The following is a 15,250-nucleotide window of genomic DNA, read 5'->3' as shown; positions in this document are numbered from 1 at the left end:
AGTCTCTGGGGAACGACGGATTATGGAAATGTATAAATGCAAGAGAGAGGGAGAGTGACAGACAGAGAGGAGGAGAGAGAGGAGGAGGAGGAGGAGGAGAGAGAGAAAATGAGAGAGGGAGGGAGGCAGAGCGATGCGATTGGTCGACCGTTATAACATCAACCGTGACAGAAATATTTCTCTCGCAGTCTAAGAAATAGAGGAAGAGACAGCCAGAGACAGTAGACTCAGGAAACACATTCAGGTCTGTTTTCAAAAATCTCTGGAAGGAATCAGAAGAGGGAGGACTTTAGAAAGAAAGAAAGAAAGAAACAAAGAGAGAAAGAAACAAAGCAGAGCAAAAAAAAAAAGCAGGGGGAGATGACAGAAAGGTGGACTTATTAACTTATGACTCCTGAGGGCAGTGGAGATTTTTCTCTTAAGAACAGGAGTGTTTTCAAAATCAGCATAAATGCGTCTCAACATGTAGACATTCTGCAGTTTTCTGGTTAGATTTCCCCCTTTTTTTCATCCTCCCCCTGACTTTTCTCATTTACTCTGAACGCCAGCAAGGAAAAGTCTGAATGTTTCTGGAGAAATCTGAGGGATGCGTTTGAGACAAAGATGCAAAGCAGAGAATTCTGACATGGTGCCGATCCAAATTGACAGAGACGAGGACAGAGTGGACTGTTCAGAGGCAGACACGTCTCCCACCAGACACAGGTATTCTCTACTCGATATTAAGGTCAGTCAAGATATTGATCCATGCTAACTGAAACCATCAATATTGTGCTCGGATCTTGTATTTGTAAGTCCTCTTGGATGTGTTAAATAATCATTTGATTTGAATGCTGATTAGAATATTTTCTGCCTCAATGATTTATACTTTTACTTTGCAAAATCACCGGGGGCAACCAGTAATTTGCTTTATCAGAATATAGCCGCCTAACGTGCAGAGCAATACACTGAATTGACAGTTTAGTAATAACAATAAGTACAGACTGTCTTTGTAAATAATAACTCAAAGCTAATCTGCCAGCTGCTTGTTTACAGACGTGGTAAATATGACTTAGAAATATGCGTCATTAATGGTGTTCTTGATTCTTGATTCAGAGCAACAGATGAACTGAAAGCCATACAAACAACAAACTACTGAACTATCACAAGCCATAACCACCGTAGACAATAATCCTCAGTGTTTTTACTGCGCTTAGTATCGACAAGAATCCTGTGCTTCTGTTGTCAGCGTGTCAGTCAGACACTTGGTGGCTACTGTGAGAAGAAAAAAAAAAGATGTGTAGGCTTTGTCTAAAGAGAAACTACAGGGAGGGGGAGGAGACAGACATTTTGCCTGTCAGAGACTGAAAAGAGGAGCACCGGGCCAACAACAGACAACTGTGGCTGTGAACAGACATATAAGCGCTTCCTAAATCACAGCCAGAAAACAGCCGTCCTGCTGTCAGACACACAAAAACTGAGACATGAGTGGAAGCAGAGAAGCCACAGTTTGAGCTGATTATTGATTGTTACTGAAACTGAGCTCTACCTGCCTGGAAGGTTTCGACTCAGCTTGCATCAGACAATAACCTCCAGTAGAGTAAAAGAAGGATCAGAGTGACCGGTATCCAGAGAGAGGAGGAGAGCAGGGAGGAAGTTCCCTTTCTCTCTCTCGGCCCGTCTCGTTGTCAGGCTGGCCAGCTCAGCCATGGCATTCACCTTTGCGGCCTTCTGCTACATGCTCACCTTGGTACTGTGCGCCGCGCTCATCTTCTTTGTCATATGGCAGGTGAGTGGCACCGCTGCACACACCGACACTAAAGCGGGCACATCTAGGACCTGCAAATGTCCACACTCCATCATCCCACACAGGCAGACAAACACATCCACCTACACACAGTTGTACAACGCTGACAGGAACACAGCATACACACACCACGCTCAGGTCTTCAGGAGGTAATAGCATGCATAAATGTTCCCACTGTACTGACACTTCAAATGACCCCTTAAAAGCCACCAGATGAGACTGTGGAAACATAATTGGTTGGAAAATGATTATTGTTGCGGTGGGTGAAACATTGTGGAATTAAAGGAGATGTGCGAGTCTTAATTTGTGCTTTTTTTCATGTATTTTGCATGCGGCAACTTTAAGCGCTTGGTGCTGTTAGTCAAATTAACCGGGGCCTGTCTGACCTTTTCACACCCAACAAAAAGAGAGGTTCCAGATGGCTCCATCCCATGTACTAACAATAAACAGTTTCTCAAGCAAGGTGTTCAGGGTTCAGCAAACTGCGCGTAATGAGTACAGGGAGACGGCAAAGCACAGCGATCATAAATCTCCCAGCCAGATTGCTTTGAATCTGTCTGCCTGCGGCATTTTGAGTGGAATTTGCACAGATATCGCTGGAGACCGGTGCACTCGGTTCGCTGGTTGCACAAACACAGACTCAACAAACACCAAGGCTTTGATCTCTCCCCTTTAACATTGACTCCATGGAGGCAGGAATAATGTGCTATACGGAACGCATCATTATGAATATAAGACTTGAAATGACTAACATACCAATTGACTAAGTGGGTGAGACTACATATGAGTCAGTCAGTGTGTCTGTGTGTGAAAGAGACGGCGAGAAGCGTGTGTCTGGCTCAGCTCTCGACCATGTGACTGAAACGCTTATCAAACTATGATTTTGTTCCCTCCTTCCCCCAGTCTGCCTCCACCCACGGGTACAGCACCCCAACTATATGAAGCTCTCAACCAATCGGAACATTTGTTCACTGCTATAGTAACCATGGTTCCCGCTCAGGGGCTCGCCATGTCGCCATGGAAACTGCATCTGTTTACAACAGAGCTAAGTGTGAAAGAAGATGAGGGAGAGCCGTATAGATTTATATGGGGGAAATTACTGCTTCTATTTCAGCCAGTGTTGTCTTTTTCAAGTCATCATTCATTGTTGATGCTAACTTATCTGCAAGTAAAGCCTGTTTGTTATTGCTTTTCAATGAGCCATCAAAGTGAAGCTTCGCTATTTAAAAGCTGCACTGATGACAAACACAGCAGGTGGCCTTTACACGTAGAATTATTAGTATTTTTATTGAGCTATTAATCAGGGAGCTGCTGACGGAAATTGTCACTCATCCTCACCTCACAGTGAGGAGTTGGGGAGATATCAGCATGTTGCATCTGAACAATAGCATTTGTTTTCCCTGCAGTGTTCCCAATTTATAATATTTTGAAGAGCACAGAAACCCAAATAGATTTTATATAGTCTTCCAGCGTACTAAAATCCTCTTAAATCCAAACTCAACAAAGCATTCATTTTAATTCATGCATGTTATTACATTTTTAACTTTCCAAAGCACAACTTGTGATGATTGTTTTAATCCTGCCAGAAAAATTCTAATTGTCATTCAAAATGAAAAAAAAAAGCCATCTGCGTCTGTGTTAATATTCAGTTTGGAGCTTGCTGAGTAGAGGCTTATAATTTGGAAGAGATAAAAATCTAGAAATAAGGATAAAACTGATAACAAATGGGTGACAAATCAGATTGTTCTTGGGGCCATTTTTGTTCTTTTAATAGTGATAAACTCTATACTATAGCAAATGTAAAAACACTGGGCAACAACTGGGGCTCTTAAACAGCATAAAAAGCAATGCTCTAACTAATTATGTATGCACACATTCAACATTAAACCACCATTTGTGCTCAGGCAAAGTGAACAATGTGGCTGCAGCTGTACTGGATGTGGAGAGTGTTGCTATCAGCTGTGTCCGCCTGCAGGAGAAACAAAAGAGCTACGTGCACATTACAGTTACACTAAGTGGAAAGAGCTCACACATGTCCATTATTTTTCAGATCATTGCATTTGATGAGCTTCGCACGGACTTCAAAAACCCCATTGATCAGAGCAATCCCACCAGAGCGGTAAGAACCCTGCTGTTTCACTTCTTTCAAGAGTCATCAAACCTTCACTGTGCACACAGAGAAATCCCTTCTTTTCCGATTCGACAAGAACATTCAGCAGCCTACACAGGAAATAGCAGAGAACAAATGGAGGGTTTCTCTCCAACAAAGCTGCATATTAAATTCTCAGTTATTATTCCACATTTTTACAAAACAGTACACACAGTATACCACAGCACGCTAGTTTTCAGCCTTTGCAGTCTTCAAAAAGGCAGCCATCATTTTATGTACCTGTCAGATGTTTAATTCATCTACATTTTCTCAGTCAGTCAATTTTTCAGCATCAAATATTTGCACTGCTTTCTTCGAATCCCAGCTTCCAGGTGATATCAACAGTAGCACTCAGGCAGCGTTTCTTTGAGCACTCATTTGTATGCAGATTAAAGCAATCAACCTTCTATGAAGACGTCGGCTTAATCAATTGAAGAGATTCATGCAAATGAGGCCACTGTTTCTACGATGAGATGCTGTGCTGTCGCCACAATAGAAGCGCAGATAGAAGGCTTTTCCTCGCTGTGACGAGAACAAACTTATTCACTTGAGTCATGCTTGTAAATTCCACCTGGCAGGCTTACAGCAAAACGACAATTGATCTAAATGTTTTCTTTTCTTGCCAGGTTGCCCGTATACAGTATGCAGATTTGAAAAAAAATGTATTAACGTTGCCATGAGTCAATAGTGAGCGTCATTATTAACAGCAGTCGTGAACGTCTTTTTCACGAGTTAGCTAATGTTCTGTGAACCTGTATCTGAACTGCAAAGTGAGAGTGATGAGGAGTGGGAGAGGAAACTGTGAAAACAGACTGTGGGAGTGTGGAGGCATGCCAGCTACAGGGGGTGGACACAATAACTGCAACACCTGTAAAGTATAATGCAATCAAAACACAATACAGCAGCTCTGCTATTTGTCCCCTCAGACAAAGATTGAGAGCAGCTTTGTCTCTCATAAGATTTCAGCAGTCTGTGAGCATTACAAGCTTCACAGCGGTGGGATTTGTATTAAAGCTCCTCTGGGGAGTTTCATTCCATCGGACTGTAAGATGACAGTCTAAACATGTCATCTCAACTGGTGTCAACATGTCAGCCGTGTGCAGAAATAACACGATCCGCAAGATGCTACGCTGCCAGTCTCTCCCAAAATCAATAAGCTGCACAAACACAAGGCGAATTACATGGCAGCAGCCTCGGAAAATAAACAGTAATTATTTCTGATGTTAGCAGAGAGCAAAGCGTGTTCACCCAACTGACGACATGAACAAAAAGGACCAAAACAGCAAATATTTATCGGCAGTAGAGACAACAAGAAAGAGTCTAAACATGTGTTTCCAAATCAGGGTTGTGTGTCCATCCATTAATCACAGTTACAGTCTCAAAGGACCAGCAGGAACTACCGTGATTGGCTGATTGACCGAAAGTGACTGTAACGTTGAATTATGTCCCCTTGAAATGCTTTGAAAGGTGAATCATCCCATTAAGAGCTGTGCCATGCCAAGTGGCTGTAGAATTATTCTTTTGTCCATGAAATAACAAATCACCTAAGTCTTGCTCTTGACATTTCTTTCATTTCCAGCCTTCTTCAAAATTAGCCGCTGTTGAAAAATTACAAGGCAGACTGACAGTTAAATCAGTCATTTTACTCTTTGACAATATTCACTTGACTAAACTACCAATCAAACTAGAAAACTTTTTGTCATGCATTTGTTGCCCTTTCATTTCTTCTGAATGCTGTTAAATATCTTTAAATATGTCATGTTTCTTTATCGGAACCATAAATTATTCAGATAAACTGGAAAACCTGAAACTAACTAGGCCACCTCAGGTTAGAAATTTTGAGGAGCACAACCGTTTAGTTCTGATAATGTGCTGTGTAGTAGATTAGCTTGCAGGTCCAGCACATTTTAAAGTTCAGTGTTTTGGAAGGATGATGTGCACAAAAGAGAAAATTACACAGACTAATTTAAAACAGTGAGACTGGACAGGAGGTGTCTGGCTGTAGATTCAGGGCAAAATCCACAAACGGGTCAAAGTATGGTTCACTGGTGCTGGGATAGTAATAATAATAATAATAATAATAATAATGAGAAGAAGAAGAAGAAATTATTACTAGTAGTGGTAGTAGTATACTAACGATTATATGAATAAATATTCAAAAACAAAATCAAGAAGTGCTTAACAGTGTAAAAATATGTTACACAGTTCATGAGGTCAGAACTAATATTGTAAACACGGTAAAAATATTTTTAAATCAAAAATGATTCACGTGTTACGAGAAAAATTTAAATTTTATTTGAGAAGAGATTTAAAGCTGCAGTAGACAGATTTCTGGGAAAAACAACAAACAAACAAAACTAACAAAACAGACAACAAGCATCAACAACAAAAAAACCCAGTGAGAATTACATTACGTTACATTGCCACCTTTCTGCAGCTCTCCATCTGTTCTAAACTCCTCCCACCAGATGAGTATGCAATTCAAACAAGCTAAAAATAAACATTAATTTGTAACTCCACACAGGATTTCAGCCCTGATCTAACAAGTGGAAAGTCTCCATGTAACTCGTTGTGCTACAAGATCCTGTTGTCACCATGGACTCTGCTATTTTTCCTCATCTAAACAGTGAAAAAGTCCTGTGATTGGATGAAATCTTCCATCTCATATTGCATTTTCTAAACATTGTGCGGAGAGGTGCAGAAAAACTCTTACCCTCTCAATATGCTGAAAGGGTAAGAGTTTTTACCCAATGACACAGAAAAAACAAACACTGCCTATCACAGCTTTAAAGAAATGATCCTGCCATAGCCGGCCTGACGTCTCCGTTCAGGGACAGCAAAGACTTAGTCGCTGTCGGTAACAAGGAGACAATAAGGAAACTATTAGTGGGGCGATTCTGGAGGATTAAGCAAACCACTTGACATACAGCTGACCCACGCTGCTTATCTACTTGATATATTTTGTTTCACAAAATAAATGAAGCCAAACAAATTAGCAATCCATCAGTTAATTACTTAACCATTGCTACTTTGCCTGCGCTCTGAGCCTGGCAATAAAAACAGAGTAATCTACATGGATAAACAAGAGTAAAACAGTTCATTTGCCTTGCTCTCTAATGAATGGACAACCAACTAAAACATCACTGTAAGAGGCAACTATCTGCTGGCGAGTCGATGCAGTGAGAGATGGATGACTTTCATTTCCAGCCTGATAATAGAGGCCTCTCTGATGGCTCACAGGAGACTCAAAGCTGTTAGTTTTACAAGACAAAGTGAAAAGGTCTGTGCCAATCATGGTTCTTTGTACCTGAAATGTGTCTGTTGTGTTTTTGTACTGATGAATGCAATCAGTCTGGGTGTCTTAATGCGCCATTAATCAGTCATTCATGAGGCTTCATGCTGTTGTCGGATGAATGAAAAAAAATCATTTTAGATATGTAATGCAAAACCGCACATGTTTGAGATTTTTAAAAAGCAGCCGATTGGTAAGTTAATTATTTGTTGTTATTTATTATCAGTTGTTTCAATTTTAATGTTAATCTAATGTAAAGCACAGACATATACATCTTTGCTATATCCACAACACTTAATGGGAATCTCTATTTGGAACTGAAGATCAGGTCTATGTTTTGCATTTAATTAAACTGTCTAAATAAAATGAAATCCTTCAAAAAATAATTCTCTGCACACTAAAGGAATGCATTGTTTCTGCCTTGAGACAGTTTTTGTGGTTCGGCACTGCAGGTACAAAGGAGGAAAACATTTGCAGGCTATTGACCAGGTTTTCTTTATATCCTCTCCACAGAGGGAACGAATTCTCAACATTGAAAGAATCTGCAACCTACTTCGCAGAGTGAGTAATACTTGTTTTTTTACCTGCCGGTGGTGGATGACTAAAATAGAGGGGCTTCAGACAGCCATGACCATTTGTCTCTAACCATTGTGAGGACCATGACGCACACTGATTCATTTCCCATGTCGCCATGTTGTTCCCACAACCCACCATTACCATTCTGCAGACACACACTGATGAGAACACTGACACAGTTCAGGTTTTACGTATGTTTTCAGAATTTCTCTTTTTTTCACCTTCTAAGGCTTTTAGAACACTGTGTTCCTGAGAACCTGCATGCTGGGGAAGTCATTTTTTAGACCCATTAAAAAAAAGAAAAAATTACAACAAAAGCTTAAATTCTAGAGGAAAGACAGCACTGGGTCCATACTGGCAGCTGTGCTTTTCTTCTGTAAAATGATAAATGCTGCTATGACTGAATGAATATTTAGTTATTCTGTTAGTAGAATGAAGCTTACTATTTTTATGTGTTTTACCTGTTTGAAGCTAATGACTTGCAGATGTTTGACAGCTTTATTTTCTCAGTCATAGAACTAATCAGACAACTTGACTTTTACTTTTGACTTTATGATAAGCAGTATGATGTTAAATTCATGCCATGGGCTGAATATAAAAGATAAACATAGCCTGTAGTTTTAAACAGTGAAGCCACTGTGTAAGTGCCTTAAACCTGCATTCCTTCTAACAGCCAGCAGGGGGCGACAACTCTGGTTATACAAGAGGTCAGATTGTATAGAAGTCTATAAGAAATTCACCCTGCTTCTAACTTGATTTGTTTCCTCAGTAAATATTTTCCTAATGAGTTTATGGTTTCAATCTTTTGTGTCAAGTCTCCTTTAATACAACATGGTGTTCTTTTGGTAAATTATGGTCTCACTTAGTTAAAATAGATGCTAAAGCAGGGTGTGCTTTTGAGTGTGGCTGTGTTCTGATTGACAGGTTACAAATGTATTCAACTCTTGCCATTACATTTAGTTTCCAAACCAAGGTGGCAATGGGCAAATTACAACTCAGAATCATCAGATGGGGAGTCCACAAACCTATTGTTGATGTCACAGTCGCTATGTCCATCTTTTATATACAGTCTATTGTTCAGGTCAAATCAGCCCGCAGGGACATTTCTTTGTAACCAATCAGGAGCAATGAACAAAGTATTAATTTGACATAGAGAATCTACTAAAGGTTGATGGGAGCAAGTACAAGTTGTCGTGTCAAACAAGAAGATTCTTCTATTTACCTGTTGCTATTTCCTTAAAGCTATAATTAGCAATAAAAATTGTTGATCAAATTACTTCTTGCATTTTAAAGGTCTTTCCCTGAGAAACAAATTCACAGACTATCGATAGATTTGACATACAATCATCTCTGTATAGTTTCATGGTGTCTTCCAGCTCACTGTTTTCGTATTCTGGTCCCAACCCTTTGGTTCACTCTCAATGCCTCATAGCACAGTCTCTGGCTGATACGGTCGGCTGTTTTCAGAGTAGTGGTCTATAAAATGACAGTGTGCTATCTGCTTGGCAATCACCTTTGAGATGGTGATAATTATCTGTGTTTTTTGAGAGCTTGTGCAAGCTGCAACTGCATAATCAGAAAATAACGTATCGCTTGTTTAGAACAATTTTATTCATTGTGACTGTCTCCCCTTTGGGGCTGTTTTTCTGGCTTTGGCACATGATGATTCCTAATCCCACCGACATGAGCATAACACCAGACCTGCTTGAATCACAAAAAAATCTAAATGTGGGCAGCACTTCAGAGGTCTGAAGCAAGCCAGCTATGTCAAATTACAGCAACTTCTACTGCCGTATAAAAACCAGTGTGCATGTGTTTGAAACTGTAATTGCACTTGTAGCAGCAGCAAGTCTTGAGTAACATTAACACCTTCTGTGTGAAAGTGTTTGCATCGCACTATGGTTTTGGTTTCGTAGACTGTAGTTCCATCACATCAAGCAACGAATGGTGTTTTCTGAAGAGATGTTGCAGTGTGATAATTTCCACATTTCAGTTTTTTAGTCTAACATGCAGAGCTGTAACTGATTCTCTGCGTCTGCTCCGGTTAGCTGGTGGTGCCTGAATACTCCATCCATGGGCTCTTCTGCCTGATGTTCATGTGTGCTGGAGAGTGGGTCACACTTGGCCTAAATATCCCGCTGCTCTTCTACCATCTGTGGAGGTACGGTCCCATAACAGATGTCTGACTTGCTTGTGTTGGTCCTTAGGGTGAGTGAGCCAAACTTTCTGCTTTTTCAGGTTCTTTCATCGGCCGGCTGATGGATCAGAGGTTATGTACGATCCTGTCAGCGTGATGAACGCCGACATTCTCAACTACTGTCAGAAGGAGTCCTGGTGTAAGCTGGGCTTTTATCTGCTCTCTTTCTTCTATTATCTCTACAGGTAGGAAACAAATCATAATGTTTTCAGTACGCTGTGTCTTGATTGTGCTTCAGTGATGCCAGATTTGTTCAGACATAGGAACTTGTACAGTCACTATTTTCTTCCTGTTTTGTCATCTGTTGCACTTCTATTTCTTGCTGTAGTATGGTCTACGCCTTGGTGAGCTTCTAACACACAGGAGATCTGAAGAAATAAAAGGAAGTATCTATAAGAAAGACAGAAAGGAGCAAATGGAGACATAAACTGTCCTTCTCTCCATGTATCCTGACTTCATCTGGCTTTGGTTTTGACAGTCTAACCTCGGACAAAACAAGAGGACCAATCTAAGTGAATGTGATCGTAAAGGTGTTGCTCCGTTCGACTATCGCTTTATCCCAGATACTGCCGTCGGACAACATTTGAAGCATTGAAATGAATCAGAAAGAAGACATAGGTGTTTGTGTTGCCTTCGACCCATCACACAATTTAACAATATTTCTGAAGGGCTGGATTTTTCCCATGCTGCTCTTACTAATCCAGTCGCTCAAGTCACTGTGAATTTCCAAACACTCTGGGGCTGGAAAAAAAATAATACGTCTGTACTCTTTGACTTTGACAATGTACTAAAAGCAGGATTGTTTTGGTATTATTCCATACATTTAAGACACCTCTGATATCAAACTGTTTGCTTTGATAGTGTGACAGGTGCATTAAAGTGTAAGAAAAAGGTTAAATTGTGGAGGAGAACTTTAAAATACTGTAAGAAATGCAGAAGGCCCGGTAAGAAAAAAAACGAGTTGGTGTGAGTGCAGAGGCTTTGAACCAGAATAGATGGAGATAAAGCACAGACCAATAAAACATTTGCCTGGTGTTGCCTCTGCCAGACGCAAAGTCAGATATGATGCTGTATAAAAAAAAAAACAGCAAGGAAATAATCCTAAGTTTGACTTTGAGGGTCAATGCTTGCAGTGTGCATTCACAACAGGTATGTCCATAGCTGTGATGCTACATGCTAGGTTCATGCTTTCCAAAGAGCTTTATGCTCAGACATATAATGCCAAAAGTTTGTACCTGAAAAACGTTGTGCTAAATTTTAAAAAAAAGAGTCACTTTGGGCAAGTTGAAAGAAAATAATAAGCTTACAAAGTGGAGCCTCTTGCAGTGGCCTTGCCTTTAATTTGACTTTCTTTAACACACTTTTAGCACAGTGTTTTTCCTTGACAAAAAAAACCGAAAAAAAACTTAGTTCTGTTGTATTTTTAGTGTGCAGGGAGCGCCTTATTCCTACTACCAGTGAAGTTTACTCTTACTCATCTGCATCTATACTATAGTCATTTTAGCACAGCGACTTTTCTCTGATCCGAGGTAGAACATAGTAATCTCATGTACAAAAAGCAATTAACAACAACAAACTAGCAATGTAATATGATTCATGAGACATATCGATGAAATGTTATTCAGTATTTGTAATAACTGTGAGTGGGACGCAAGTGGCAGATGAGACAATAATTATGACAATGTTTAACTTATTTAAGAAGTGTAAAGGCAGTGATGTCACCTCAGTGCATCTACAATCATACAGTTTGAGAAGGGACAGACCTAAGACACTGATGTCGCTGATGACCAAGATGTGTAAGCAGCAAAGCCTTTCCTCAGATGGTGCTGCCTTTGCTGTCATGTGTTCATTAGTTTGATCTATTTGTAGATAAGTGATGGTTCGAGTGTGTGATTTCAGTAAAAGACCAGAAACTCTTGAGGGGTCAGAACAAACTGTGATGTTATCATAGGGTGGCTCAACGTGTAGTAAATGGTGGTGATGGCACCTCCGATGGTTGAAATGTGCGGCTCAATTACTTAACAAACGTCTCGAGTACTGCAGCCTATTGAAGTAGCTTCGAATTATGTGACATGAGTTACAGCTAGAATTTAAAAATTAGCTGATTCATGACAACCACTGACCAAATCACTTTTAGAAACTTTCATACAGAACACACTGTACCATATTGCAGTACACATTATGGTCATGTACATTTTAACTGCGCACGAGGATGCAGATTTTTTCCCAATTTACTTCTCTATTAATTCATTTTCAAACTTCAGGGAACACATTGAGGCACGACTCTCATTTCCGATGGTGCCGAGAGACATACAATATTAATAACACAAAATTATCTTTAATACCAGGACCAGTATGAAGGCTGAAGGCTACCATTCCAATGTCATCTGCCCATTAAATACCCATCATCTGCACACTTCTCTCCAATAAATATGGGATAGTCGGGAGGTTCTCCCCTCTTAAGTAGCTCAGTAGATTTGTTATCATCCATTCTGATCACTGCTAAACAGAAAATAACCTTGCTAAAGTTGGTGTATGGGGTATTTTATCCCCAACCAAGAACTTCTCTAAACTTAATCAAAAAATTTTGATACCTAAACTTAAACATACACTGACTGTAAAACAGCAGTGAAAGTTAAACTCAAAGCCTGACCAAAGCCAAAACATACACAGTAATTCTGGACCACAATGGGATGTGAAGTCTCCTGGAGGAATATCCGCTGACTTCTACCTCCTCTAAACACTCCAACCTGTACATGTGGACTATTGTTCCTCCTTTCACATGCTAAATTGTGGTAACACTTCCATTAAATGGGCTAATAAAGTCCATACCTGACTATATATGTGGGAATGATGTGCTCTGAAAAGGTCTGTTCTGACTTCTTAAATTTGTCTGTTGCACTCAGGCTTGAAGGCATTAGTAGAACAGAAGTAAATCTTCAAAAACATTTCACAAAAATGTTCTTTGATTTTTAAAAAAAGGTTAAATTACTTTTGAAAACAGCACTGTAGATTTAAAATCAGGAATAAATAATTGCTTTGCATCAGGAATACTTTAAGCAGCAGATAAATATACAAATTATAGGAGCAGTTTTTATGACAGCAGCACAGCGTCTGTGGCAGTAACTCAAATAAAACGCAGTGTGCATGTTCATCTTGATGAACACACATGCTACCCAGCTGGGCATACTAATGTGCTTTAAATAGTTTCCGGACGACAATGGAGCTCTTTGACATGGACACATAATATATATTAGGCTTTGGTAAGCGGGGATCGATGCTGTGCTGGTTTCTGTCTTTTCACAGAATCTATTGACATATTAAAAATGTAAAATACCAGAGCGCCCAGATTGCTCAGCTGGCTGAGGAGGCAAACCATAAACAGGGGCTGTAGTCTCTGACTTGGTGGTCATGGGTTCAAATCCAGGCCATCCCCATTTACTGCATGTCATTTCTCCACTCATCTATTCAGGTTTTCTGTCTCTCTTTCCATTGTCCTATATATAATAAAGGCAAAAAGGACAAATATAAACATGCAATCAGCCAAAATAATGTATACACACGAGGAAAAAAAAATTGCATAAATATTTCAACACCAAATTTATTCAGACATCACGAGATTAATACAAGTTACCTTTGGCCTGTACGATTACAAGAGGTGCTCAAAGTGGCGGCCATTGGCTTCTAGACATTTATGTTATGTTGTAGACGTCACTTGTTGTGAGGGTAATGCCATCTGTTGGGAAAACATCGAACAACAATACACAGTGTTTGATCAAACTTCGAAAGAGGTATCTATATGTGTAGAAATATTTATCCAAATTAAATATTCATGCAAGTTTTTCTTTCTTTTCCTGATGTGTTTATATATTATTTTGGCTGACTCTGAAAATTACAATGTCACATAATAGCTTTTTGACTAAAGAAATGCCACAGATTCTATACACATGTCCATGCAGTGTCAGTCATAATCCATCCCATTAGAAGAGCGTCTCAAAAATTTTAATTTCAACACCTGATGCATCTTTAATAGGCTGTCAGTATTTCTGAAGACATGCAGAAGACAGTACATGTTGTGCCAAACGCTGTTCCCATGAAAGTAATCACAGGACACCGAGACCTCAAAACTCTGCCAGCAATGTGAGCGTGTTGAGTGTGGACAATCACTATTAAAGCACAGGAACACAAGGGAAGGAGGAGAAATACAGCTTGGTTGAATGTCATTCTGTAGTTGCTCTAAACAAAGCATTTTAGAAAATTGTATTTAAGTATATCTATTTGTATCTGTCTTTTATACATTTCTCATCGACGTACGCTACAGTAAATTTGGTGGATTACTTTATATTTATTAGGTTACACTATGATGGACAGCTATTCACATGCCGTATTCTAATAAAACAGTAATGCCAAAATGCTCATGTCCGTGTCTCTTATTTCCTGTCGCGCTGAGGGTCAGCAATTTGCCCATCTGTGAGGAGTTCTGCAGACATGATGCTCTGCCAACACAAGAGATGTACTAGAGGAGAAAAATATAACTCAGAGGATGATGAGGGGAATTCATAAGCGAGGACACTGAGTGGTGCATTAGACGGGGGAATAGAAGACTAACTGCCACATCGAAAGCTGTCGAAAAACAGCTGCATTTGGAAGTGGTTCCAGAGACATTCACACAACCTCTTAAAAAGCGCCAGAATAACCAAAATCTATGAAAATGCCTGACTGACGTGGAAAAAGCTTCTACTAGAGAGACAGCAAAGAGAGGATGATAGCCTTTCATTAAAGTCTGTACCTCCAGAATACTAACATTTCAAATTATAGAGCACAGGATGCCTATTAGACTGTCTGACAAAACTAAGCTGAGTTCATCTCCACAGAAAGACATCACTGACGAAAATGTCACTGCAGCTACAAAACATCCAAAAAATTCTGACAGTTTCTCTCTTCTGATTTCACAAGAAGAGGAAAAAAACTAGCACAAAATGCTGAGTGTGTGTCTAAGCCGACTCTGGGACTCATTGGTCGGGTCTTTAAGGTTTGCCAGGTTATCACTTGTCTAAATAATGATTCAGACCGAAGACAGAGAAACAACCAGGCTTCAAGCTGGCTTTTTCCCTCTGTTTGAAAAGGACATATCATTCCCTGCTGTCACCATGGAAACTAAATTGTATTAGAAATTCCTGTTGACTCACTCTGAGGCTCTCACTCAAAACATAGAAAAATCCAATAGAAGTTGGTGCACATGCCCGGCAGCTC

General features: G+C 39.9%; 1 protein-coding gene across 1 annotated transcript; it reads left to right on the top strand.

Annotated features, from left to right (window-relative positions):
- The first annotated feature begins 137 nt into the window (after positions 1-137).
- On the top strand, positions 138-14,409 carry cnih2 (cornichon family AMPA receptor auxiliary protein 2). Its single transcript, XM_051937866.1, has 7 exons — positions 138-702; positions 1,537-1,765; positions 3,834-3,902; positions 7,738-7,785; positions 9,849-9,961; positions 10,039-10,182; positions 10,326-14,409. The coding sequence occupies exons 2-7, from the start codon at positions 1,685-1,687 to the stop codon at positions 10,351-10,353; spliced, it is 483 nt and encodes a 160-aa protein (XP_051793826.1). The 5' UTR covers positions 138-702; positions 1,537-1,684; the 3' UTR covers positions 10,354-14,409.
- Positions 14,410-15,250: the final 841 nt, after the last annotated feature.

Source organism: Acanthochromis polyacanthus, chromosome 17 (assembly GCF_021347895.1).
Source record: "Acanthochromis polyacanthus isolate Apoly-LR-REF ecotype Palm Island chromosome 17, KAUST_Apoly_ChrSc, whole genome shotgun sequence".
NCBI lineage: Eukaryota > Metazoa > Chordata > Actinopteri > Pomacentridae > Acanthochromis > Acanthochromis polyacanthus.
This window is presented reverse-complemented; position numbering and strand designations above follow the sequence as displayed.